The following is a 25,015-nucleotide window of genomic DNA, read 5'->3' as shown; positions in this document are numbered from 1 at the left end:
TAGTGTGAAACTTGAGGCGAGTGATTGCTTGCTCCTTTTCCTAGCTGGCTAAAATGAGAGAAGATGTTTTGGTTTTCCCTGGTCCTGACAGTGGGCTGTGAAACCTGTCTTTTGAGAAAACAAATTTGTAATGATTTCATTCACTGATCAATAGGCTCAGACAGTGTTCTCAAAAAAGTGAATGTAATGATTTATGTAAGAGAAGGAAGAGTAAGAACTCCCAGAGGATCCCTGTTCTATCCACAGCACTTCAGCTATCAGAGAATCCTGGAATGGCTTGGATTTGAAGGGACCTTAAAGATCATCCCATCCCACCCCCTGCCATGGGCAGGGGCACCTTCCACTATCCCAGGGTGCTCCAAGCCCTGTCCAGCCTGGCTTTGGACACTTCCAGGGATCCAGGAGCAGGCATGGCTTCTCTGGGCACCCTGTGCCAGGGCCTCACCACCCTCACAGGGAAGAAATTCTTTCCGACATCTAATCCAAATCTATCCCCTTTCAGTTTAAAGCCATTCCCCCTTCTTCCCTCAGTACATACCCTTATCAAAGTATCTTTTAATACTTATTGTAAGGAAAATGCAGCTATTTTGCTGTTAAAAGCCACTTGTATGATACTTCAATAACTTAAAATCAATGCAATGCAACAGTTTTTGTCAAAAATATGAGCAGATTGACTGTTTTTTTATTAATTTGCCCATAATGGACCTCACTTGCCAATTTATTTTCATTGCTCTCCAGCTTTCCTGGCTGTGTGCAGGTCCCACTATTCTGGTTCAAGCTGCTGCCTGTCGGCATCCATTAAGGAAAGAGTGCAAATAAACCAAGTCCCGTTTGTAAGTCAAATGTTTCTCATCCAGTAGGAGCTCCTGGCTGTGTAGCATCAGACAAATATTGGAGGAAGAAAATTGTAGGTTGTAAAGGATGGCTGATCCATGTTTGCTTAGAAAATGAGATGTATGTGTTGATTTTGTTCAGACAGACAAATTTAATGAGCAGGTGCCACCTTGTCTGGTTCCAGCTCCACACCTCAGCGCTCAGAACCTCTTCAGGGTACCTTTAGGAAAGTTCCCCAGTTCACCCTCTGTGTAGGACTTGTTCTTGGAAAGGTGTAGCAAATTTAAGGACTAGACTAGGGACAGGAAACCAACAAAGCCAGCTACAGCCAAAAAATATATTATCTTCCTATGCACAGGGCCCAGAAGGCAGAGAAATATACCAGAAACCACTGGGAAAATGGGCAGATTTAGACAGTGTGTGGTTTATCGACCTCTAGGCAGCCTGTAGACTGTGTGGCATGCAGAATTCTAGGGAATGCCCTGAGACAATTGTGTGAAGCCACTTTCTTTTTAGAAGAGTTGCATTAGAATAAGCAGTAACTCTGTGTGCCAGCCATATCCACTTTTCTCCCAAAATTTCAGCTTTATTTTGACAGTGGCAGTCGTTCCAGAACGGAAGCTTCAGGGCTCAGATGCTGATAGAGAATCTTCTTCATATTCATGTTCATTCTACTCCCAAGTAGAACTCGATGAATAATGATCAGGTGGATTAAAACTGTTCACATATTAAAATACGGATTTCTCTTTTTCTTTAGGTCATGCCCAGTTACTTAAAGCCAGCCCTGTAGCAGAAAGTTCTCTGTCCATTTGCACGTTATTTTCTGATCCATCTGCATAGGTTTGAAAAACACCCTCAGAGCAACTCCTTCAGCTGCATTTTTCAATCCTTTTTTTCATTTTCCTGGAGGGAAAGAAATGTTGTTCATTAAAATACTGGGGTTTTTGATCAGAAAAATTATTTAAACACGGCACACAGCTTGAGGCTGGGAAGTGTTGGAGTGGTTTTTGTTTGGTTTTGTGCTGTTTCACACTGGAAAACATTGCAGTCTGTATTTCTACAATATTTCTTCAGTCTGTTAGCATCATGCCTTGTGCTGATGGTGTGTATTTAGATAGATTCTATGAAGGATGTCAGCAGTAGTGACATAAATAGCGTCCACTGTTTATTCACCATTACACATCCAATGTTAAATTATTGAGGCAGAATGTATTCCCATTGTTTGGTGTGAAGGTTATGTGTGTATCAGTAAATCAAAACAAGCTTTACAAAGTTAGAAAATCAATTGATATCAGGAATAATGAAGACACAGATGTTGAAACATTTCTCATAACCTTGGTTGTTTTTTATAACTATGACCACTTCAGGTATGGTTTTGTTTTGGTTTGTTTTTTTCCCAAATAATTGCTATGACTAATGTGCTAAAAATGGATGTTTAGGAACAGCAACAGTACACCTCAATAATAAACTTTTGAACAACTCTTGATAGAAATAAAATGTTGATTTCTAATGTTTAACTTGCTGAAATGCAATTTTCATAACAAGCGTTTTACAGGGTACGTGTGATGCATTTCCCGCTAATGAAAATGGTGGTGGTGTTTCCTTCCTGAGACATGCACTTAAATATATATAAAAGCTTCTGAAGTTTGCAATTTCGGAGTAATACAAATATTTAGTAACATCTTGCTCTGTTGCCATTCACAGAATTGCTCCCCAAGTGCCAGCAGATGAATTGCCAGTACAAATGTGCCATCACCAGGAACGGCACCAGGTGTTACTGCAGGGATGGATATGAAACAAGCAGGGATGGGAGAAGCTGCACAGGTAAACAAGAAATTCACTACAACATCAAGACCCAGGTGTCCTGATGGTTCCCTGTTGGGTGTCAGGGGCAGGGAGCTGGTGGACAGCCAGGACAGCACTGTCGCTTCCTCACCCTTCTTCAAAGGCGTTGGTCAGGGACAAGTGTGGGCTTTTGGAGCAGGGAATGGAAAAGAGTGCCCCTAAAATGAGAGTCAGGACCTCCCTCCTGACTCTTTGGTGCTCCTGTGCCCCAGCAGAAACTCTCCTGAAGTTACTGAAGGGATCAGCTCGACTGGAGGAGTTCTGGCGCTACAGCTCAGTTGTGTGAGTCTCTCTCTCTCCACACCTCCCCAGCAGGAGTGCCTGTAAAACTTGCAGTGTTTCACCTCACGGCCATGAAGTCACACCTAGATTAGAATTTGATAAATGATCCCTCCCAAGGTCATACAGCTTAGTTGGGAACGTTACTTTGGAGTAATTAATTGTAGACTGGAACTGTAGACTTAACTTGCAGACTGTTCTCTTCATTTTTGAAATATATGGCTTCTTAGTTCTCTGTCCAGGTGTTTGTTTCTTGCTTTATTTTGTCTGTATTAATAATCCTATTGGAGTTCTAAGGCCATATGGATGTGCTCACTACCAATCACTCCTCTCTCCAACTAAAAGTAGTGAGCCAGATTCTTCATAAATGTAATTTATTATAAGTTCTTTCTCTCTATGGTTGTCATGTTTCTTGATTAAAAATATATCTTAGGAAATGATTTAAACAGCGGCTTTTTCAGAATGTCAATTTATTACTTAAGCCCTCAACCACTGTTGAATAGCATATCTTGATTTTATGGTATTATCCATATACACCCTAGTTGAGAAAATTGCTCTTTATATTTATTAGAGGAGTCTGTAGTTTTAGATGTTGGATGGTGGTTTAATGGAGAAGTGGTGACAGCTCATTTAAGGAACTGTAAGACATTGCCAGCATAAATAGGTTGAGAAGGATAATCAATTATTTCCTCTCCTGAAATGTTGCTCCATTCATCAACCCTGATAACTAGTGATCTCTAGTACTAACAAGGACCCAAATGTCTCCCTAATATGATGTAGACATAGGAGATTACTTGAAATAATGAAGGTTTTATCTTTTAAAATTAAGAGCTATTGAACTTGAAAACTCCTACCCTTCATTTTGGCTACTCGAGTGATTTCAACAGCCAACATCCCTAATAAATTCATTGTTTGAGAAGGGGAAAACATCAAGCCTCACACCAAAATGACTTCATGACTTAAACATCTCTCTTAGAATTCTCAATTTTACTGAATTTATTTTTTTTCCTAATCCTTAAACTAAATTGTGTTGATGTTCCTTTAGATCTGAATGAGTGTGACACCTACGGAAGCTGCAGCCAGATGTGTGTAAATACAGATGGATCCTACACTTGCAGCTGTGTGGAGGGTTATGTGCTTCAGCCCGATAACAAGTCCTGCAAGGCCAAAAATAGTAAGTTTTAACATCTTTTTGCCTTCCTGAAAATATGTTGAGGTTTGGTCCTAGAGGATTCATGTGAAAGGACAGAGATGAGCACACGTGAGATGAACTTTCCTTCACTCTACTACAAAGAGCCACACAACAACCTTAGAAAAAACTTTTCCCTTATTAAGACAATACTCCAAGGGAAATATTTAAAGTTATTATCTGGATATTATTAATTAAAGCAAAATACTCAATTCAGCCAAGATTAGAAGAGTTCCCAGCCTCCCTGTTCATAAATAAATCAAAGATTTTCCTCACACAAACAAAAAAGGCTGTTTACTCTGGGAAGACAATGGAGACAGGGGAAATGATCGTGAGGTAATTGTACCCTTAGGATGAAAAAAGACATGAGATTGCTTTGTCCTTGCATTATCCCAAGAGGTGAATTTCCTGATATACATATTCACATGAGGCTTTTTGTTGCTCAGTGCATGTTTTCATTACTTATAGTGGATTGGGTATTTGAGGAAATTAGTCAATTGTGCTTAATGAGGCAATATAGTACACAGTGTTTTCTTATTCAGCATAATGAATTAACAATACCTTTATATTAAAAACCCAAAAAAGTTCCTTAAGGAATTCTTTAGCATCCTGAAGCTGAAGAATATGTAGCTGAGCATGGAGCCATGTTTGTTTTACGTATTTTTAAGTCTTCCTTTTTGTAACTGTTTTGCCATCAGAAGATAGGAAGGTCTAGTAATGGTTTTGTGGGTTCCTCACCTAAAGAGCATTACTAAATATATTCTTGCTTGATCACCACTGGGAGTTAAAGAGTATTTTCCTTCTTTTACTGTTTTTTCTTGATCCATACATGGGACTTTTTTTTTTTTTTTTTTTAATCCACAGTGAAGTCTTGTGAGATAAGAAAGCCCATGCAAAGTAAAAATAATTTATTATTCTTCTTTCTCCACTGCATGAAAATCAATAATGCAATTCTAGATCAGGAAGTCCTCATGGTGCCAGTACAGGGCTTGAGGTGACCCTTATAGTTTCCCTTTTTGCACACAGAAAACTGAGTAACATCTGTGCACTGTAGAGAGCTGTTGGTGTCAAGATGAAAAAAACCACATTAATAAGGAACTTCTCTGTATTTTTTACTACTTTATCATGTTTACTTGACAGTAGTTTTCACATTTTTTGTTGTTTTCAGAAAGGAATCACTACTCATTAATCAGAGAAACCCCTGTAGGACAATACAAACGGGGATCGTGGTGCTGCACAGAAATGAGCGTTACTCATTACATTGGGGATTTTTGTAAACACAGGGTGGCTTTGGATCAGAAGAACAGAATCCAAGGAAAAAAAAAGGTGTCTAAGGAAAAAACAAACAAACCAGCACTTAGAAAAATTATCAACTTTTTCATTAAAGAACCTAGAGCAAATAAGGATGGATAGAGCAACCTCTCTGCTTTGTCTGCATTTGGCAAAAGTAGCTGTCAAGCAGATGAAGAGAATGAGCCGAGGAGTATTCAGCTCTGTATGTAAGAGCTGTGAGAGATCAGAAGCAGCACTAGAGGTGTAGGCTGGGCTTTCTGTAGAGCTTTCAATGTTAAGAACAGCAGATCTGCTACAAATACGAGTCACCATCCATGCTGAGATCCTGGATACAGCACAATCTGAAACACCAAACCACCACATCCCAGTTGGCTCTGGAAATCAACTCTGAGGTCCCTGAATATTGAGGAGCAGTGAGGTGCAGGAGGTGCTGGAGGCCTCAGAAGGTGCTGAGCAGGTGACACTTGTTTGTGTCTGGAGGAGCCCTGCCCTGTGCTGGGGACAGTGTGGTGACCCCACAGGTCCATCAGCTCCTGCATGGCCTCAGAGCCACTCAGCCAGCTCTGCACATGTGGGGTGGCACAATTAGCAGAGAACTTCTCAGAAGCTGCTCTTTGCTGCCCTTCAGGCAGCCAAATGCTCGGCTGGGAAGGTGGGGAGGTCTCTACCTTATTAAATTCTGCATTTTCTTCCTCAGCACAATTAAATAACTCTGGAGCTGAAAGCTTTTAGCTGCACATTCCCTTTGGGAAGGATGTTAAAATAGGTATCAAAACAGCTGGGGGCTCTCCATGGGTTTTTTCCAGACTTTTTAGCCATATTTTCTTTTATGAATAAAGAAGCAGTTAATGGTTTCTTCTGAGGTGAAAATGAAAAAAACCCACATCTTTGTTGAACAGAGTTTTATAACTTATTTGTTTACCAATTTTGTATGCCTAAATTGCAAGATCTGCATGTGATGAGAAGAGTATTTAAGGAAAGAAAATTACAGAATTGGGACTATCTAGCTGAGAAAAAGAAATTCATCTGTTTTACAAAAGTTCCTGGTGTGTTTTGTATCTCCAAAGCCAATCTAGAGAGAAATGTTGTGTGGTAACAAACATTTGTCATGCAGATAAAGTGGGATGAACTGATAGTGACTAAAGAAAAAAAAAAAAAAATTCTAGCATTTAAAGAAAAAAATCAGCCCTGTTAAACTGATTTGACACAATTTTCTTGTAAAATCTCACCGAACTAAGTTTGGAGACTTTAGAAATAAAACAACCCATTGGTGAGGTACACTATGGTTAAACACCAAAAATAATGTCAAAATGAAATTGGACTGCTCAGTATTTTTTCAGATGTTTATACAATTCATATATTGGTGACAGCTAAGTCCTTATGATGCACAATGCATACCCCAGGGAAAGGGGGTTTAGGCTGCTTGTAAACACTGAATTCTGGGGTTTATGCCTTTCGTATCATTGTGGTGGAAAATACAGAAAATGCTGGCATTGCTGAGGTTTTTCTTCCAGATGAGAAGTAAGTCTGATGGCAGTGCAAAACACCTTCAATTTCTGATTTGTTGTGGCATCACTTATTGATCTGTATTTTAGACAAGATCAGGTAGGAGGGAAATGCAAGGCTTTCATCTTTTCCACTACTCTATCTTAAACATAATTCAAAGGAGGATGCTTTCATTTTAGTCAAGAAGGATGAATCATAAAACTTCCCTGGATTAAAGAGCTATTCACTTCTTATCTTTCCTATAAAGTGAAAAAAAAAACCAAACCAAAAAACAACCAAAACCAAAACAAAACAAAAAAAAACTTGTAAAAAAATAACTCACATGAAGTCCACTTGTTTGAAAAGCTGCTGTCAGCTCACTGTAACTCATCCTAAATCCATCCACTAAACTTTTAAGCTTTGTAGACTCTGTTCTCAAGGAGCAGACAAGCAGTTTTCGTGAGGGTGAAGACATGATTTCTTTAGTATCTCCTGGTTTTCATCTGCATTATGCTATACAGTAAGTTGGTTTATATATTTTTGTATGGAATTTTAATATTCTATTACAGTTTTATCATTAATATATTATGTTTTTCAAGTTATCAAATCGACCTTTATCTGAGCAACACTGAAGGAAGCAGGTAATCTACCCTACTGTAAAAAAACATGATTAACTGCTTTAATCCATTGAATTATTTCATGTATTTATGCTTTAAAAATATGATTTCAAGCCCAGGAATCTAGTTTCTGTATTTTTAATGTGTAATGGTGCCTGCTGAGCAGAACCTTTTGGCAGTACCATGAGTCCTTACAATACCTTTGCAGCCAGGTTTGATTACATCTGTTGCTCAAGAGGTTTGAAGCAAATTCCTTTGAGGAATTCCCTCCTGTCTTAGACCCTAATTCCGAAATACAGCCTTTCTCTGGAGTTTAGTGAGGTATTAAATCCTCGTTACAGTTTTCAGTGGGCCAGTTCAAAGCAGTGCAAGGAAAGATACAGTTCTCTCTGGCAGCCTGAAACCACCCGGTGGCTTTGGAACTGTGAACAGCTCCTGTGAGCTGCCTTCTCTTTGAGGCTTTATATATTGCAGGCTGTGGAAATACCTGGCTTAACTCAAAGTATAAGAGCAAAAATAATAATAAAGGTCTTTTCACACTGCTGGTAGTTGGGAAAAGTGATTGAATCCGGGAGTGGGCAGTGGTTATTATTTTGTGGGGAGAGGGGAGCTGAGCACAGAGCTGTTGGATGTGAAAATAAATCCCCAGACTCAGCAGGATGCAGATGGAAACACTCCTTTTGTACCAGTCTGGGAAGTCTGGGGTGAGTGGGTGATAGGGACAGAAGTTCTTAAGTCTGGCTTTCTTCTCAAGGGTAGCAAAAGTTGCTAAGAACAGACAGTGACTGCAAAGGGACCTGGCAGATTTCAAACAAAAATTGCTCAGCAAGAACCCCCCACTACCTTATCTTTTGGTAAGGAGAAGACAAACAAGACTAGAGAGCTTCACTGATGGCTTACACCACAAGGGATTGTTTCACAAAGAAATTAAATCGCTGCAGTTCTTGGACATCTTCTGAAATTCAAAGAAAAATAATGCTTGGCTCTGACTGATGGGTGAGTGGAAGTGAATGTGAGGATGATGAGGATGGGCAGTAAGTTCCAAAAGTAACGCTATAGATGTGTGAATTTACAAATGTCCACGTGGGATTTACTGGAGAGGGACAAGACAGAATATACATTATGGAAAGAGAAAGAATAAGGAAACAGTAAATGAAATCCATGTTAGAAAGAATACACATTTAAACCTTATAAAAATTACATTTTTTAATATGACAAAATAAAATAAAAAAAAAAAAAATCATTGAGAAAGATGTTTAAATAAAAGCAGATATTACCAAAGAACAGAACACCAACTGCTGTGGCTTTGAGTGAGACCCCTGAGCACTGTACTCACTGAAGTATTCTTTTCTCTTTAATCACACATGCTGATGAAGTACCATTTGTCAAATCCTTTTATTTATGCCTTTTTTCTTTTCATCATTTAGACATTTGGAATTGCTTAGTGAAAATTTGAGAACTCCATTAGGTAGAATGTTGATTAAGAGTGCTACATGTCAATGCAGCGTTCAAACATTGATGCATTCCTTTGAAAACAAGCAGATTACATTGGGGTGAGAGCTCCTGACTTGGCAACACAAATATTGTTCACATATGCCTGGAACTGCAGCTTTTCTGTGCTTTAAGGGTTTCATGCACTGGATTTTTTGTTAGGTTGGTTATAACTTCTATCAGCAGCACCCACTCCCCAGTTTTTGTCTTGTTTATAGACTCTTTTTTGAAAAGCATCTTACAATTTCATGTGTCCTCATGAATTCTGCAGGTTTTCCTGGCCTTCATTCTTTTTGAAATATCACTAATCTGGATAGAGATAATTTGCATAAGTTGTATTTCATTTTATGACTTAGGCATGAAAAATGTTGCAATAATGATACTTGGAATTAAACAGAGGCTGTTGGGCTGGGGTAATTAATTTTCTTTAATGATGTGAACCATTAGAACAGCAGGACAAAATAGACTTAATAATTTGGAATATATGATAGTTATGAAAATAAAAAACAAAACCAATTTATTGCATATCTTAAAACAAACAGGTAAGAACATTAAAAACTTCATTAAAACTGAAAAGATAAATATATCAACATACAGCCTGTTAATCCTTTAAACTCTCTTCACTTTGTTTTCAGAGCCTGCTGAAAGACCTCCTCTTCTTCTGATTGCAAGCTCTGAGATAATTGAGGTTTTATACCTTAATGGAAGCAGAATGTCTGCCCGGACCCCTGTGAAAGGATCTGCAGTAGTGACCCTGGACTACAGCTACAGAGAGGACACCCTGTGCTGGATTGAGTCACGAGATCTCTCCAGTCAGCTGAAATGTTCCAAGATATCCAAAGCTGGGAAGTTGCCAGAGGAGTGGACAATAAACATTGCCCAGTACCTTCACAGTAAGTATTTGGCAGTGTTTTAGCAGAACTGTGGTGTCTCTCCTGGGCTTGCAGTTGAAAACAGTCTTGAGACATTCAATATTGCAACTCATGCTGAAGCAGTTTTACGGTTTTTCACTCATATATTCAGTCTGAGCTGCAGTATTTGTATCTATGCAAAGGTTTTTAAGATGTGCACTTTTCTAGACTAACTGTATTGTGTGAAAGTTACAAAATCAGCAGTGCAATGGAAGAAGAAATGTAAAAGGCTTCTTTTTCTCTGGAAGAATAGTGCTACATAGTGCTCGAGAGCCATTCTTTGCTACTGGGACAACATTAACAATGAAATGGAATCATCCTTGGCACATAACTATCATGGGTGTGTTAGTTCTTGAAAATACCAAAGTATTTCCTGACTTACTGGAAACAAACTGCTGCCTCTAGTTTTTTCTTTTTTTTTAATTAAGAAAATAAATTTGAAAATGCCTAAAGTCATCACACTGAATTAGACTTTACATTACAGCATTATTCCTCAGTCAGCTTTTCAATTTGTGGCACGCTGTTGTCTTCTGAAGAAGGTGTTCATCCACAGACACATGAGCATGTGAACAGACTGCAAAATATCATGCAGGGAGAAAAAAAAAAAAAACCAAAAACCCATTTTCTTCATCTTTCACAGAAGGTGTCCCCAGATCAGCTTACAAACCACAGCACTGAGGAGTGCAATGGTGGTGTTAATAAAGCCTTCTAAAAACTCAAGCCTGGAGTCTAATATTGGACCCAAGCTTTTGAAAAATCCTTTTAAGGTGAGATGTGCATCAAAGAATATCTCTGAACAGATCTCAAACCCTCTGACCATACCGTTCAGGAATATGCAAATCACAAATTTGATTATAAATCTTAGAGGTGCAAGTCAAAGTGAGAAATCCTGCATGACAATTGTGCTTTGGACTATCAAGATAGCTGTTGTAAGGTGTGCTCATTGATACAGAGTAAGGGGGGTTTCTAACTTCTTTTCCCAGTTTCATATATACTAGAATAGTAAATTGAATTTTAAAGAAACTTTCAAAACTTAGGGTTTGGGTTTTTTTCTTGTTTTGTTTTGTTTTGTTTTGTTTTTTTAATTCACTACCTATTGTGAGCATTCTGCTTTTAGAGGAGACTCTTGTCATGGGCATAAATATATTTGTTTGGGCAGTTTTGTTTTGTTTTTGCTTTTTCCTATTTTATTCAGTTGTTGGTTTTGTTTTGTTTTTTTTGTTTTGTTCTTTATTTTGGTTTGATTTGGTTTTTTGGGGGTTTTGTTTGTTTGTTTGTCTTTCTGGGGTTTTTTTGTTTGTTTTTTGTGTTGCTTGGTTAGTTATTTGGTTAGTGGTTTTTTAGTGTTGCTTTTTAGAGGACTTTTCATACTTCAGATATCAAAGTACCCTTAAGTAGGGTGGTAGAATTTCATTGTATGTTTTCAATTCACTCAGCCATTGACATTTAGTTTTCCTTTTAGGAAGAGCAATCACACTAACCACAGTCCTGTGCAAAATGTGTTTTGCGTTGAGCTCTGTGTGTTTGTGTGTTCTGTCACTTGTTTTCACCATCAGAGTGGACCTGAGCACTGTGGTTTGTGCTCCTCCACCCCTTCTGCTGCATTCCTCTCCCTCTGTTCCCTGCATGTGAAGAGAATTTCTGATCCCTGTGCTGTCCAGATCTGTGTTACTGCATCTGTTTGCAAAATCGAGGCCCTGTGAGGGGTTTGAAATGAATACAGTGTCTGGGATTAATGAGCTGCTCATTTTTCACTGTGCCAGCACACACCAGCCTGTGGTCTCTAATGTTCTTCTCAAACTTCATGGTAATCGTTCAATCTTCTTTAGATGAAGAATAATAATTCCCATGGACATGAACTGACTGCTGAGACTTGCTCCAACTTCTTCTTTGATTTCGATTTGGGAAGTAGTGCTTAGGGACTTAAAAAAAACTTTGCTGGGAGCTCTGACTGACCAAATCTTGCAGATTTAGCTGTGGGAGTGTTTTTCCCAAGCACACACACATCCACAGACACTTCTGTCGTGTTGCTCAGCGGAGCAGCATTAATCCCCACGGTCTGGGCATGTCTCCTCAGAGGGAGAGGCAGCTGAAACTTGTTTTTGTCCACCTAATTAGGATCTTCTAGACACCCCTGGAGTTATTCCTGCCAGGACATGGCAGGAATCTCATGTTGCTGTGCCTGGTATATTTGCCAGGTCATTGTGTGGCTGCTGCAAAATGGAGTTTTAGTTTTAAATTCTTCCTTTTAACTCCCTCCACCTTCTGCTACCCATCAGGTCACTTCTGCTTTTTTCTCTTCATCATACAGCACTACACCTGATGAGGCAAATTAATTCATTGTAGCACTTGTTTTCAAGTGTAATGGTGTTCTTTGACAGCTCAAGCCAAATAAATGGTCATGGCCATGGGGTGAGTCACATAAAATTGTACATTCTCTTCTTCATAGGAACCTTTTTTTTGGTGTTTGTGTGAAAATGAATAAAGTACTAGGGGGGAAAAAAAAACCTAAAAAGTTTTCTTAGCGGTGTTTGTGGAATTTATCTTTTTTTATCTCAATCTTCTAATCCGTTCTTTTTGTTAGTGGGAAAAAAAATAAATCTGCATTTGACACAAAAAGTGCTAGAAAAGTCAGTTATCCAAAGTGACTGGGATTGCTTGAAGTGGATTTATTCAAAGTGTTTGCTTCAGTGAAGGCAAGTAAGTCTTGTACTTAGGAACAAAGAATATAGATCATCTTTAAAGATGAAAGTCTACATCTAGGAAAGCAGGGACTGTGAAAATGACTTTGTTTTCATGATGGGTCATATAGCACCAGCTCCAGGTACTGAACATAAGGTTTGCATTCACAAGAGAAAGGAGATTACATTCCTTTAGTTTCTATCATTCTCCCTCAGCAGACAGTTCAACCTGACCTCAGTTTGGTGCGATGTGTCTGTGATGGATGGAATCAGGTGCTTTGAAGCACAGGGTAACTTGGTCTGTGGCTGTTACTCTGCCAAAGAGGAAAGGCTGAGGAGAGGCTGATCCTTAACTCGGGTGTTTTTGCTCTGGGAGAGCAGGGTGCAACTCCAGAGCTGCCCATTGTGGCTAGTAATTAGGCTAATTTCACTCTTTCAAGGTTTATTATGTCAGGGTTTGTTTGGTAGCTGTATCCCCTTACATAGGGATAGCTTTCTGGAGGCACAGCAGTATCAGCACAGGCATTTTTGTCTCAGCCAAGGCCAGGCATTGTCACGTTGTTTCATCTTTGTCTTTTTAAGACCTAGAAGGTTTTGGAAGAGAAGTTGGAAATTTTCCTCTTGGAAAGATTTATGCAGAGAGTACTGGACCCAAATAGGCTTTCAGGGATAATTCTCCTGTAAGGGAGCCCTGTGCAACCTCTAGTAAAAGAGCAACAGAGATGCCTCCTTGAAACCTCACAGCGAGCTCACAGCAAGCTCACAGCCCACTTCAGTGGGTACAGCGAGATTTCAGGAACAATTTCTTTAAACTGATATCTCTAGGCCCAAACAAACAAAAATTCCACAAATGTGGAAAACCTCTCAATTTTCTGCCATTTTAAAGGCATGATGTGCAATCTTTCATTAATGCTTTTGTGTGTGGGAGCTGAGAGATGGCAGGAGCAGCATCTTCTGGATGCAAGAATCGCCTTCCTCATTTTAGGAGGCATTTTGTATCTTCATCACTACAAGCACCAAGCACCTTGCATGCTCTACAAACCAGCACCAGGCAGCACAGCCTGGGTTTTAGCTGCTATTCTTCTGCAGAATAGAACAAAATCTATTCTGGGATGATACTTCAGAGCATGATATTTTCTGCTTGGCTGATGTTTGATTCAGGTTTTCTTGGCACTCGGTTATCTCAGCACACCACAACCAATGCTGCAGTGCCTGTGCTTAGCTGTGCCACCTGTGCTCTGTGCCAACAGCCAGTGAATCACACCTCACCTGGGAAGGGACACAGGCTTTTCTCTTGGCAGCTGTGTTTGGACAGGACCACTCTGGATTGAAAGAAATGTCTTGTTTCTTCTGTAGTAATTCGGTTTTTACCTGCCAAGGTTTGGAACAGGAGATGGGCGTGGAGGAGCTGGAGTCTCCAGAGGTAGAGGGATTTGCCTCTCTGCTTGTGGGACTCAGCACCTTCTACTTGCCCTCCTGGGCAGAAGCCAGGCTGGCTTTTTGGATCTCCCACATTTTGGATGTGATTGCTGTGAAGAACTTCAGACAGCGAGCCCAGAGGATTTAACCACGATCCAAGAGTCTGTTTGGTTACATCACTCTTTCCTTCCCTGGTTTTGGTCCCCTAATTGCTCCTCCACCTCCTGACCTAAACCACTTCTTAGGAGCGATTATCCACAACCACAAGTTCTGGGTTCAGAGTAGCTGCAGTAATTCCCCTTCAGTCACAGAAGGAAACACCAAGCACTGGAGATGGTGCTCCTGTCAGCAATTCCTGTGAATTGCTGTGAATATTCATGGAAAATCAGAGCAGAGTTTGGCTTACTCTGGAGGAGCAAAGCTGTGAAGGTCTGGGGGAAAGTGTTTATTCCTACATACAGTCTGCCCCAAACTTGCCTCCAGACAGGCACTAAGAGCTGTCACACAGTTGTAGAATGTGGGTTTGCTTTTTTCTTCTGTGATAGACAGCCCATGTGCCTTGAAGGTGCACAGAAATGAGGAGGTTTCATGTCAAAGGTCATTCATACCTCACATGGGACTTCAGTAGTGCTCAGAGCAGCTCACACGGTCATAGGGGCCAGAATGGGAGGTGGGAAGAGCGTCCTAAGGGAGTATCACAGGATATTTTTCATGTGTGTGGCATCCACTGAGCACTTCTCAAGTCCTGGCTGATCTTGCACTGCTGTCCTTGCATTCTGGAAAGACTGGACAAATGTTGGTTTTGGGATAATGAACTTCCTTATTTTGTCCAAAGGTGGGCTTTCTTGGGTTTTTGGCTTTAGGTTTTTTATTTTTTTAATAGTGTCAATATCTCATTCTTAAGTGCTCTAGACAGAACCATCAGTAAATATAAAAAACTAGGACAATTTTCTCATTAACTAAATATTTGTTTATCTTGAATTTTCCATCTCCTTTCTCTCTGCAGTCACTCAGTCTCCTAAGGTCCTGCAGTTCTTCAAAACAGACCATCCTCTTTGCTGTTCTGGAAATCTTGTTTTTATTTGGCCTCATCACCTTGTTATTCTTGCCATCTTCCAGGTGGCTTGTGAATGTTATCTCACACAGGTTCCAGCACAGCCTCTTGCTGTGGAACTCGGTGATGCTCCACAGGGAGCCAGGTTTGATCCATGTGGGTCACCCATGGTCCATCACTGTCCTGTATGTCACACTGCATCTTTCCTGAGTCTTCTTCATGTCTTTCTCAGTGTCTGTTGGGATTTTCATGTTGCCCTGTTTATGTTTTGTTTTGATTTCCATGTGCTTTTAGCTATTTTAGGCCCAGGTCCCAATTTTAGTTGGATGTTCATACTCCATGATATTTTCTTTGCAACTCTCCATAAGTTCATTCCTCATTCAGGTGTCCCTGAATTTACAGAACTCTTGATCCAGTATTTGATACAGCCTCGTTAAAGTGCTTTCCTAGTGCAGTATGGACTTTTATTTAGTGCAGGAAACGATGCTCTCTGCTAATTGTCCTTTTTCAGAGAGTTTTTCTGTGCCCTGTAATGACAAGACTCCTTTGGAGACTTAGGCCTGTACAGTGTGCTCCTCTCTTCAGCTCCAGGCTAGTCTTTGTTGATTATTGGTGCTGCAAAGCCCTTTTGATGGTTATCAGGGTTACTGGAAGGATAAGGGTAGTTCATATCTCTTCATTCAACCTTTCTGCTTCAACAGGCATGATCAGTTGGGTCTTATCCTTTGATTGTGCTGTGTTCTGCAAATTCCTTATCTTTTTTTAATTAATAATACTCATATAATCAGGTCTGTATCTCAATTGTTGATGGTGTTTGCACAAAAGTTAAGATATAATCTGTATAGCTGAAATCCTAAGAGGGCCTTGGCTCTAAATATTAGCTGTGAGGGGTTCTAAATATTAGCTGTGAAGGATCTGTCTGCTTTTGGTGCATCTTTTGGATACAGGTGATACCATTTGCTTGAGATTTGTGCTGCTGGTTTGAGTATTGTCACCATAACATTGTGTTGTGTCACTCTGAGGCACAAGCTTCCATGGCAGAGAGCCTGAATTGGTGGCATTTCCCTCCCAAGTTAGGTTTTCTGCACTTAATCCTTTTTGACACCAGAGCAACTTATTAACTGCTTGTTAATTGCCACAAATGGATTTTTTTAGCCATTCAAAGATGTGATGCTATTATTTTTCAAGCTTTGTTACTCATCCAGCTTCCACAATTGATCTTGCATTGATATTGGTCAAAACCCTGTCATTGTCTTTTGCTCTTAGCAAAGCTGACGTGCTGTCTGTTTTTTTTTTTTAATTTACTTTTCAGTAGTTGTGCCCTGGACAGTTAAATCTCAGACTGAGTACAGGAAATAAAAAGTCTTATCTCAATGGCATTGCTCAGTGCAAAATTTTGATTGCTTTTGGTTTGGATTGTTCTTTTTTTCCCTCCTCTAAACTCCCAGGCTTTGCCTGGAACAGTCTCCTGAATACTGTCTCTGCAAAGAGAGAGACAAAAGCTATCAGTGTTGAATTGTCATATTCCCTTTTCCCTGTTTTATCAGCTTCCTAGCTCCCCATTTCTGGACTTCCTTCTTAATTGGCTTCATTGTAGTCCTAAAGAGGGACATGACTGGATCTTTTTATGTCTTCCTTCCATCCCAACCCATCCTGGGTAGAAAAGCTCTTGCCCCAGGGAGGAATTCCAAGAGCAAGCAAGCAAACTCCCACAGCAGCAGAAGGGTTTTCTAAAGAAAAAAGGACTTTTTTGTCATAGTATCAGTTACCACATAAATTTATCAGTCAGAATGCTGAGGGGCTCTTCGTCTCTGTCAAATCGAATTATTATGCTGCTTGTAAAACAGTAACATTTTGATTTTGTGAACAAGGTTTTGAAGATGGAATAAAGAAATTGTGGGGGTTATAAAGATGTAATGTGTAGATAACTAGGTTTCTGCTGATGTAAATCACACAGTTTTGTAGTGAATATTTTACAAAAGAATTTATATCCTCAGATACAACAATAGGGAAACATTGGTTAAAATAACCCCAAAACTCAGAAGTAATTTTTTTTTTCCTGAGATGAGGAATTAAGTATTGCATGTTTTATGGGATTAGACTCACATTTTTCCATAAAACTTTGACATCCATATGCACCATGTTGGTTTCATCTTGGTTTTTACTTGGTAGCCACTGGAACTATTCTTGGAACTATTCCACATTTCCTCAGTGTTCACAGGGGCTTCTCTTCTGCCTTTCTTCCAAGGAAAAGATACAGGAGATATAGAGGAGACAAACAGTTGTAACCTGCTCATTTCAGTCAAGTTGTTTATGAACTTGAGGCTTCAGGTGCACTCTTAGAAACTTTCTTTACTGGTAATAAAATATCTGGTTAATATTTCAGCATATTTCAATATGCTAATTACATATGCATAACTTCTTCTGCTTTCTACTGGTACTTTATTATTGTGTTTATAAATTTCACATCTCTTACAGTTTAGCCAGTGGTTGTCTTCTTGAGTGGTAAAATATCTTTGTAAATGTCTCTCACATACGATGCTAAACAAGTTTGCTTCATTTAGACTAGTTGACAGCAAATTTGCCACACTTCCAGATATTTTTTTATTAGTGCAAATATTTAATTCAGACTTCATTCAAAACCTGAAACACTTCACTAAAGTCAACTGAAGAAGGCAAGGATTCTTTTTTTGGTTTTGGGTTTTTTTTTTGTTTTGTTTTGTTTTTGTTTGGGGGTTTTTTTGTTTGTTTGTTGTTGTTTTGTTTTGTTGGGGGTTTTTTTGTTTGTTTTCCTTTTTTTTTTCATAATGCACTTTGGATTTTGTCATTAGATGAGTTCTTCTACCTCCTAAAGATTTTTCCTGAGGCACAGATCAACACTGCAGAAAACTTTAAAAAGTCTGTGTCTTCTTTGAAAGTGCTTTTGCCTTTATAGGAGCAAGGGGGACATAAAAACTATAAACTCCAAAATACGGTTTGTTTACATCCAACATCATAACTGGAACCATGTTTAGATATAAAAAACAAAGCACCAAGCAATTACAGACCAAAGTCCATCCCAGGCAGAGATTTATCAGTAGCTAAAGCCATGAGGGAACAGTATTTTGTTAGCAATGAGCCTGAGCAGTGTCAGGAATTCTCTGTGCTGTCTGTGCTACCCAGAGATCTGAATCTGCAGGGAAGTGACCCACAGGGAATGGTGCAACTGAACCACACATTCCACCTGCTGTATATCTTGGGGAAGCAGCAGGAAAAGGAAAAAAAAGATCTGTTTCCATGTCTTATGCAATGAAAAGAGTCATAGACTAAAATCACAAATATTGTGACTCCTGATCAAACTTGTGGCCTCTGGTAATTGCTGTGTTTTGAAACTCAGGTTTTGATCTGATTCTTTGTTCTACTGCAGGGAAAAGGGTAAATAGAGAGCATGCTTTTCAGAAATGAATAATAATGCATAATTGCATTAATGGAAATAAATCTGAAATCAGAAGCTACATGGGTAATAAAATTAAAGCCAGCTGCTATAGCACCTTAAGTCTTGCCTAATCTGCTTTCTGTACTCACAGTAGCCTGGGTAGTTCTGTACTGGACTGGAGTCTATGACAGAGACACACCAAAAGGTTTGTGTGTGTCAGAATAAATAATGGACTTGTTCTTTCCTTATCACTTTATCAAAAGCCCTTACAAAAAGATGAATTGCATGTTTTGCAAAGTTGTGAGCATTATTTAGATTGGAATGGAGATGACAAATTAAAACCACTCTCTGATTTGGGGATTTAGTATAGGATTGCTTTCTTCAGTTTTTAACTCCTTTGACTGGCAGTAGCAATGACTGGCTCAACAGGTATTATCTCTGGTCCATGGAAATATTGGCTTTGTTCTCAATACACAAAATTGTGGATTTCTGCTTAAAATGAAGCACATTTGATTTACAACTTTCTTGTGACTTCAGCTTTTGAGTAGAACTTGAAATGCTGAAAGTCTTATGGATAGTGTCAGTATCATGAAATAAATAAAATGTAAGAACAAATTTTGTCCTTTTCACTATTTGTTAGTTGAGTTGAATAAAATAAAATCTTGTGTTTGCTTGAACATTTTTAATAGGTGAGTGAAGCACTTTTCTAAAACTGACAAATTACATACAACAAATGTTTTAACCAGAGGAAATCACTTTTGCTAAAATCAGACTTAAGATTTTCTTTGTTTTGGAAAAAAAGTGTTGGGACCATTGTAAGCAGATAAATGAGAAGGACAGGATATGCAAAGGGTCAGTTTGCTTCCATAAAATCGATGCCCTGAGGTTTCTCAGCATGTCACCCAGCAGCTGCCACTCGATGTGCTGGGCCAGGAATTCACTGTGACACTTCTGAGCTGGGGACGAAGTTTGGGTTCTCTGTGCATGTGTAATTCTGTAACATTTCTGTCACACTGTGTTAGCAAAAATAATGAGCTGGCCAAGGAGGGTGTGGGGATCTGTGCCACAGCTGGCAGTTCAGGGCACCCTTGCTCTTGTGGGCACTTTTGAACTTGACTTGAATGTCATTTCTTGCTATTTTACTTAAATATATGATGCCATTTTTTAATATGGGGGAGGTTTTTTATATTGTTATATATGGAGGTAAGTATAATGTGTTTTAAAAGATTAGTGCCTTTTCTTTTAGTGCCTTTTCTCTTCTAGTTGTGCCTATACTGAAAATACGTATTTTCCTCTTAAGACTCTTTGGAGAATATATTGTTTAGTCACTGAGTCTGTACAACTGGTTGCACAATTTAGATTTGTTTTAAACAGTTATAACCACTGCATTACCTCCAGAAACAAACCCACTGGGAAAAGGCAACTCAAGTAAGATGAAGTAATGAGAAGACATGTTTTATGACAGTCTGTGAAGGCCCTGTGATCCACATTCTGCAGAGCAGAGCTGCTGCTGGCTGGAGGGACCTGGGTCTGAGGAGCACTTGGAGCTGTGCCCCTGCTCCACTCAGGGTCACACCATGTCCTGTGCTGCCTTTGGGATCACTCAGCACAGAACTGATCTCACATCAGGGTAGGCAAAAATTTTCTAGGCAGAAATTATTCCTTGGAGGAAGACAAGGGGACCTGGAGGAGGGTGCAGTGCATATTTGTGTCTCTCCTCTGCACTTCACTGCAAGGGACAATTTCGTGTTACCATTTACATGAAAGGAGAGGTGATTTGGGAAGAAAGGCAATCTGCTGGTAGTCAGGAGACCTGTGTTCTTCCTAGATGTACAGGATGACATTTCCCCTCTAAGCAGCGAGTCACAGACGCTGTGAGGTTTAAAACCTGAAACGCTGAAATGATGGGGGATACAAACATAGGAGTGGTGGGCACAAGGTACCTGGGACTTCTCTGGTTGTGAAGAGGTGGGATTATGGCCTTGCATCTTCCTGGAGTGGCCAGTTTTGGGAAGGGCTGGAAGCTGCCTGAAAGCAAAGGTCAGGTTCTGCAAATATAAGCACACTGAGTTTGTGACATATTTCTGGAAGCAGCAGCTATTTGAGTGATTTATGAGACTTTTAATGGGATCTATGGTGCCATTCTGGTTAAAGATAATGCTCAGGTAGACCAATAGCAGCGCTATTGTGGTGATGAGAGAAATAAATAAACAAAAACACAGTGTCCTGATGTCTGGTTGAAAATGGATAGAAAAATAATTTATGTATAAATCTAAAGCCACGTTTTATTTTTATTTCTTGCATTACTGGAAATAAGTTAGCAAGGAATTTTTATTTATTTTTTAAGTGCAGTAACAATGTAGATATTTTAAGTCTGGGCAGTTGTCTTCTTTGTTGGTCAGGTCACATATAATGAATGTCTTCTCCTCAAAGGTTATTATTTTGATACTGAAAATATGTAGTAAATGGCTGAAAAAAAGCAAAGGACAGAGAGGGAGAAAGGGAGGATGAGGCAGTGTTTACATGGGATGCACTGTTACTGTCTGTTGGCAGCATTAGTGGACAGAAAGGGTTTTAGTTCTTTGTTTTGCTCAAACTACTTTTGTAGGTGCTGTGCAGTGGTTTCAGAATCTTGCAGAAGTGCCACCCTGCTGCTGGCATGGTGTGGTGATCCCTCTGTTAGAGGGAAGAGAGGAGATGAAGAAAAAAGCTTAATGTCCTTCATATAAGAAGCAAGTTCTTTTTCTTTCCTTAGCAACCCTAAAAAAGAGGCTCTTTCATCTAGTAAAGTACATTATAGGGTTTTGTTTCCGAAATATTATGCGGAGAAATGAGGTGTATGTTTGCTTACTGTGCAGGTCATATTTTTTGTTATTGAGAATATTTTTAGATTTTCTAGTATTGTCTAAGTTGTAATTCTCAACCTGGATTTAAAATGGACTCTGTATGCAGATTTTAATTATATTAAAAGCAAGTTGCATTTATTTTAGCAAAGTTGGGGGGTTTTTGGGTTTTTTTTCCTTCTTTTTTTTTTTGAAAGTGTAATGTTTTCTCCTTTTCCCCTAATATGTTTGAGATGGTGACAAAGACTTTCGTGCCCAATATGGATATGTCTGTATAAAAAAATTAAATACTCTGTGGTCAGTATTACCTTCTGATTAAAATGCAGCGTAGTGATGTCCTTTGGGATTGATTTATAGCAGTGGGTCAGGGCATGGCCTCATTTCATATTGTGTAGACCATATATTGCTAACAGCAGATAGAGTGGGCTCCAAATGAAATTATCCTACAAAATTATGACCTGCATTGTAATTGCAAGAACCTACAGAATATCTGGGTGCTGTGAATGAGTGTTCTCTGACAAATGTGGCCTTCTATGAAAAATGTGCAGTGTGAGTTTTCTTTTGTTGCCCTACCCATTCTTTAAGAGTTGTCAGAGATAATTCACTTCTAAATTATCTCCCCAAAAGCATTTCTTAAGGCACTATTGCTTACCTCTGGTATTAAACTGTTAAAACTCTCTCTGGAAGTCATTTCCCTTAAATACTTTGCATTGTGAAAGTAGCTCCATATATTTATTGGCATCTCTTTACATTGTAATAATCTACTGCTTAGCATGTCTGTGGAAAAACGTTTAAGTGGCTTTATTGTTGTGTGATGATGATTTGTGGCGTTCATAACTGCTTTCAGGGGGCAGTCCTAGGGAGGTGGTGGGTGGTGGATTTCTGGCTTTGCTGGAAGGTGGTTGAAGGAAAGGAATGTCCCAGCCTGGTGCAGCCACTCCGTGTCCCCACAGCCGCTCTCCGAGGCCACGTGCTTGATGGGACGCCTGTTGCAGCTGAATTATGCTTTAATTTTAACAGTGGGTGACTTAACTGCTCTGAAGTAAATAACTGGGTTTGATTTACAGCCTCACTAGATTTATAAGAAGCTTTTGAATGTGCAGCTAAAAAGGGAAAAAAAAAAACCAGACTGTTATGGCTATGTACCTCCATAAATCTGTCTTTATTGTTCAGCATGAACACGGGCCACTGGGACCCCATTACAGGTTTGCAGTCACTGGGCAATGTGTGTGAAACTCAGTAATGCAGAAATTAGGAATGTTATGGTTTTCAGCTATTCTTACTTATTTCTGACATGAGATTGATGTCAGAAAATTCACTCTACAAAAATCTCAACAGTCAGGATTAAAAGATAGGGCCGCTCACAAGGCCCTTATTTAATTGTTTCTCACTTTTTCCTTGCTCTTTTAACCCATTGGCATCATGGCCAGCACTGTATACACAATAACAGAAATTTCATTCATCTTACTCATTCCAGAAACTTGATGCATTTCCTGATAGAATCATCCTATAACAAAAGTAAAAGAAGAAATATCCTTAAGAATTTAGGACCAGGTTCTGCTGCCCTGCTGTAAAATTCCTGGAAAGGACACAAACATTCTTGGGGCATCCTCACATTTCCTCTGAGTGCTCTGTAAAGGAATTTGTTAGAAGAGGAAGATGTGATTCTTGTTTTTGTATTATTAATATTTGTTTTATTGGATTTCCAACAGGAGGAGGAGGAGGTTTATTGTTAAACCCACACTTTCACATTTCTCTCTCAGTACCTGCACAATACTCAGCCTCAGCCAATGTAGAATCATGGAATCACAGAATGGATTGGGTGGAAGATTATCTAAGATCATCTCATTCCCCTGCCATGGGCAGGGACACCTTCCACTATCCCAGGTTGCTCCAAGCCCATCCAGCCTGGCCTTGGACACTTCCAGGGATGGGGCAGCCCCAGCCTGTTCCACTTCCTCACCAAATGCCCAGATTTGTTCTCTTCTGTACCTGGTTGGAAGCTGAATGCCTGAATCTCAGAGTGCCTGAATCGACCACATCTCTGAGGGATTTTGTGTCTTTCTGAGCTATCAGGATGCTTTAATTAAGTATTCATAATATTTAGATTATTCTTATATTTTTGAAAATTCTTTAGCTTGGGGAAACTGCTATTGCCTCAGTATTCACATTTATAGGTTTTAATGCAGTGTATTATGCTCTAGGGTTGAAAGAAAGCCAACAATATTTTTGTCAGTAACCAAAATGATTGAAATTTAAATGATTTTACTCCACAAAGAAAAGGAAAAGCTTTCTCTTCCTTTTAGGAACTTGAAGTCTGGATGCTTTAAAGTGCTTATTTAAATTCAGTATATTTTAGGTTCTGCATTGTGCTTCTAACAAAGAGTATCTGCAAAGGCTGATTTAACTCAGAGGAATCAGATATTTGAGGATGAGTCATTTGAAAAAGATGGATGGATATTTTTCACTTGATTTTTCATTTTTCAACTTATGTAATAATCACTCTGGACATGGCTGTTAAAAGCTGAGACCCCAGCGTGTCTGACTTATTGAATGGTGACATCTTTAATAAAAATCCTATTTTTTAAGTGGCATTGCAGACAGAATTATGGCAAATTCTTGGTAGTAGAAGGGGCACAGAAAAAATCCATTCCAGCTTCCCTTTCCCAAGCCACAGTGTCAGTATAAGGCTGTCTGGGCTGCTAATTATGAACATTAATGTCAGAAGAGAGGCACAGCAAAGGCAGTGCTGATGCAGGGTTTCACAGCTTGTCATTTACGTGTTTTAACACTACTTACTGCTCTCACTATCACTGGCTGTTGTAGAATAAAAAAACCTTGGTGCTCCTTGTCTTGTTCAAAACTTGGCTTTTTACTCAATGGAGGCAAAAAGTCCATCCCCAAGTGTCTTTCTGCATTTCTTTGCGATAAAATTTGTTTGTTCCTTGATAAATACATGATTTTATCTCTTTTTTTCTTTCTAACTCAATCATAAATTAAATAAAGTCTGGCCATGCCAGTTACGACATTGCATTCAGAAGGGAGACATATGTGTTACAGAAGAAAAAGAAGTAATTAAAAATAATCAAAATAATTCTTCCTTTAAGATCAATTTTTGCAATAGAAAAAAAAAATAAACCAAAACCAACAAACAACCCAGTATTTTTGTGTCCAAAAAAAGAGATTGTTCTAAGCACTTTCAAATATATATTTTCAACTATATATTAATGTGGGGAAAATCTAAACATGGGATCAATACTGATTTATATGTGCATATATGATGAGGTCCTCATTGCATTGATGTCCAGAATAAGGAGAAATTTACTATACAAGGCAGTAGAGGCTAAGTTCTTTCTCTTAAAATAGAGAGTGTCTGTCTCTTTCATTATTGACAAGAAGCATATGGGGAGGTCAAGAAATATTTTTAATTTTAATTATATTTCATCCAAAATCATGCCCCAGTTCAAACAGAAGTTTGTCAAAACCACTCAGTTCTTACATTAAAAATAAGCAATGTTTATACTAAAGTGTTTAACAGGAAAAAGCTTGCTAATTTTTGTTTCTACATCTGGGAACAATGAAATCTGTTAATGTAATACTGATTTTAATAGATGGTGCATGGGCAGAATCCTTGATTACAGCAGTAACAGAAGTACAAG

The 25,015-nt window shown here is 39.1% G+C and overlaps 1 protein-coding gene across 1 annotated transcript in view; it reads left to right on the top strand.

Moving 5' to 3' along the window:
• The window catches only part of LRP1B (LDL receptor related protein 1B), a gene marked incomplete at both ends in the record, with an annotated part of 635,176 nt that overhangs the window by 336,919 nt on the left and 273,242 nt on the right, over nt 1–25,015 (top strand). The window contains 3 exons of the mRNA XM_082285346.1: nt 2,539–2,658; nt 4,004–4,132; nt 9,669–9,926. Coding sequence (XP_082141472.1) covers nt 2,539–2,658; nt 4,004–4,132; nt 9,669–9,926 — 507 coding nt within the window. The remainder of the gene's footprint in view (nt 1–2,538; nt 2,659–4,003; nt 4,133–9,668; nt 9,927–25,015) is intronic.

Source organism: Coloeus monedula (assembly GCF_965178545.1).
Source record: "Coloeus monedula genome assembly, chromosome: 7".
In the NCBI taxonomy this organism is placed as follows: Eukaryota; Metazoa; Chordata; class Aves; order Passeriformes; family Corvidae; genus Coloeus; species Coloeus monedula.
The sequence above is the reverse complement of the archived record's forward strand: the minus strand, read 5'-3'. Positions and strand labels throughout refer to the sequence as shown.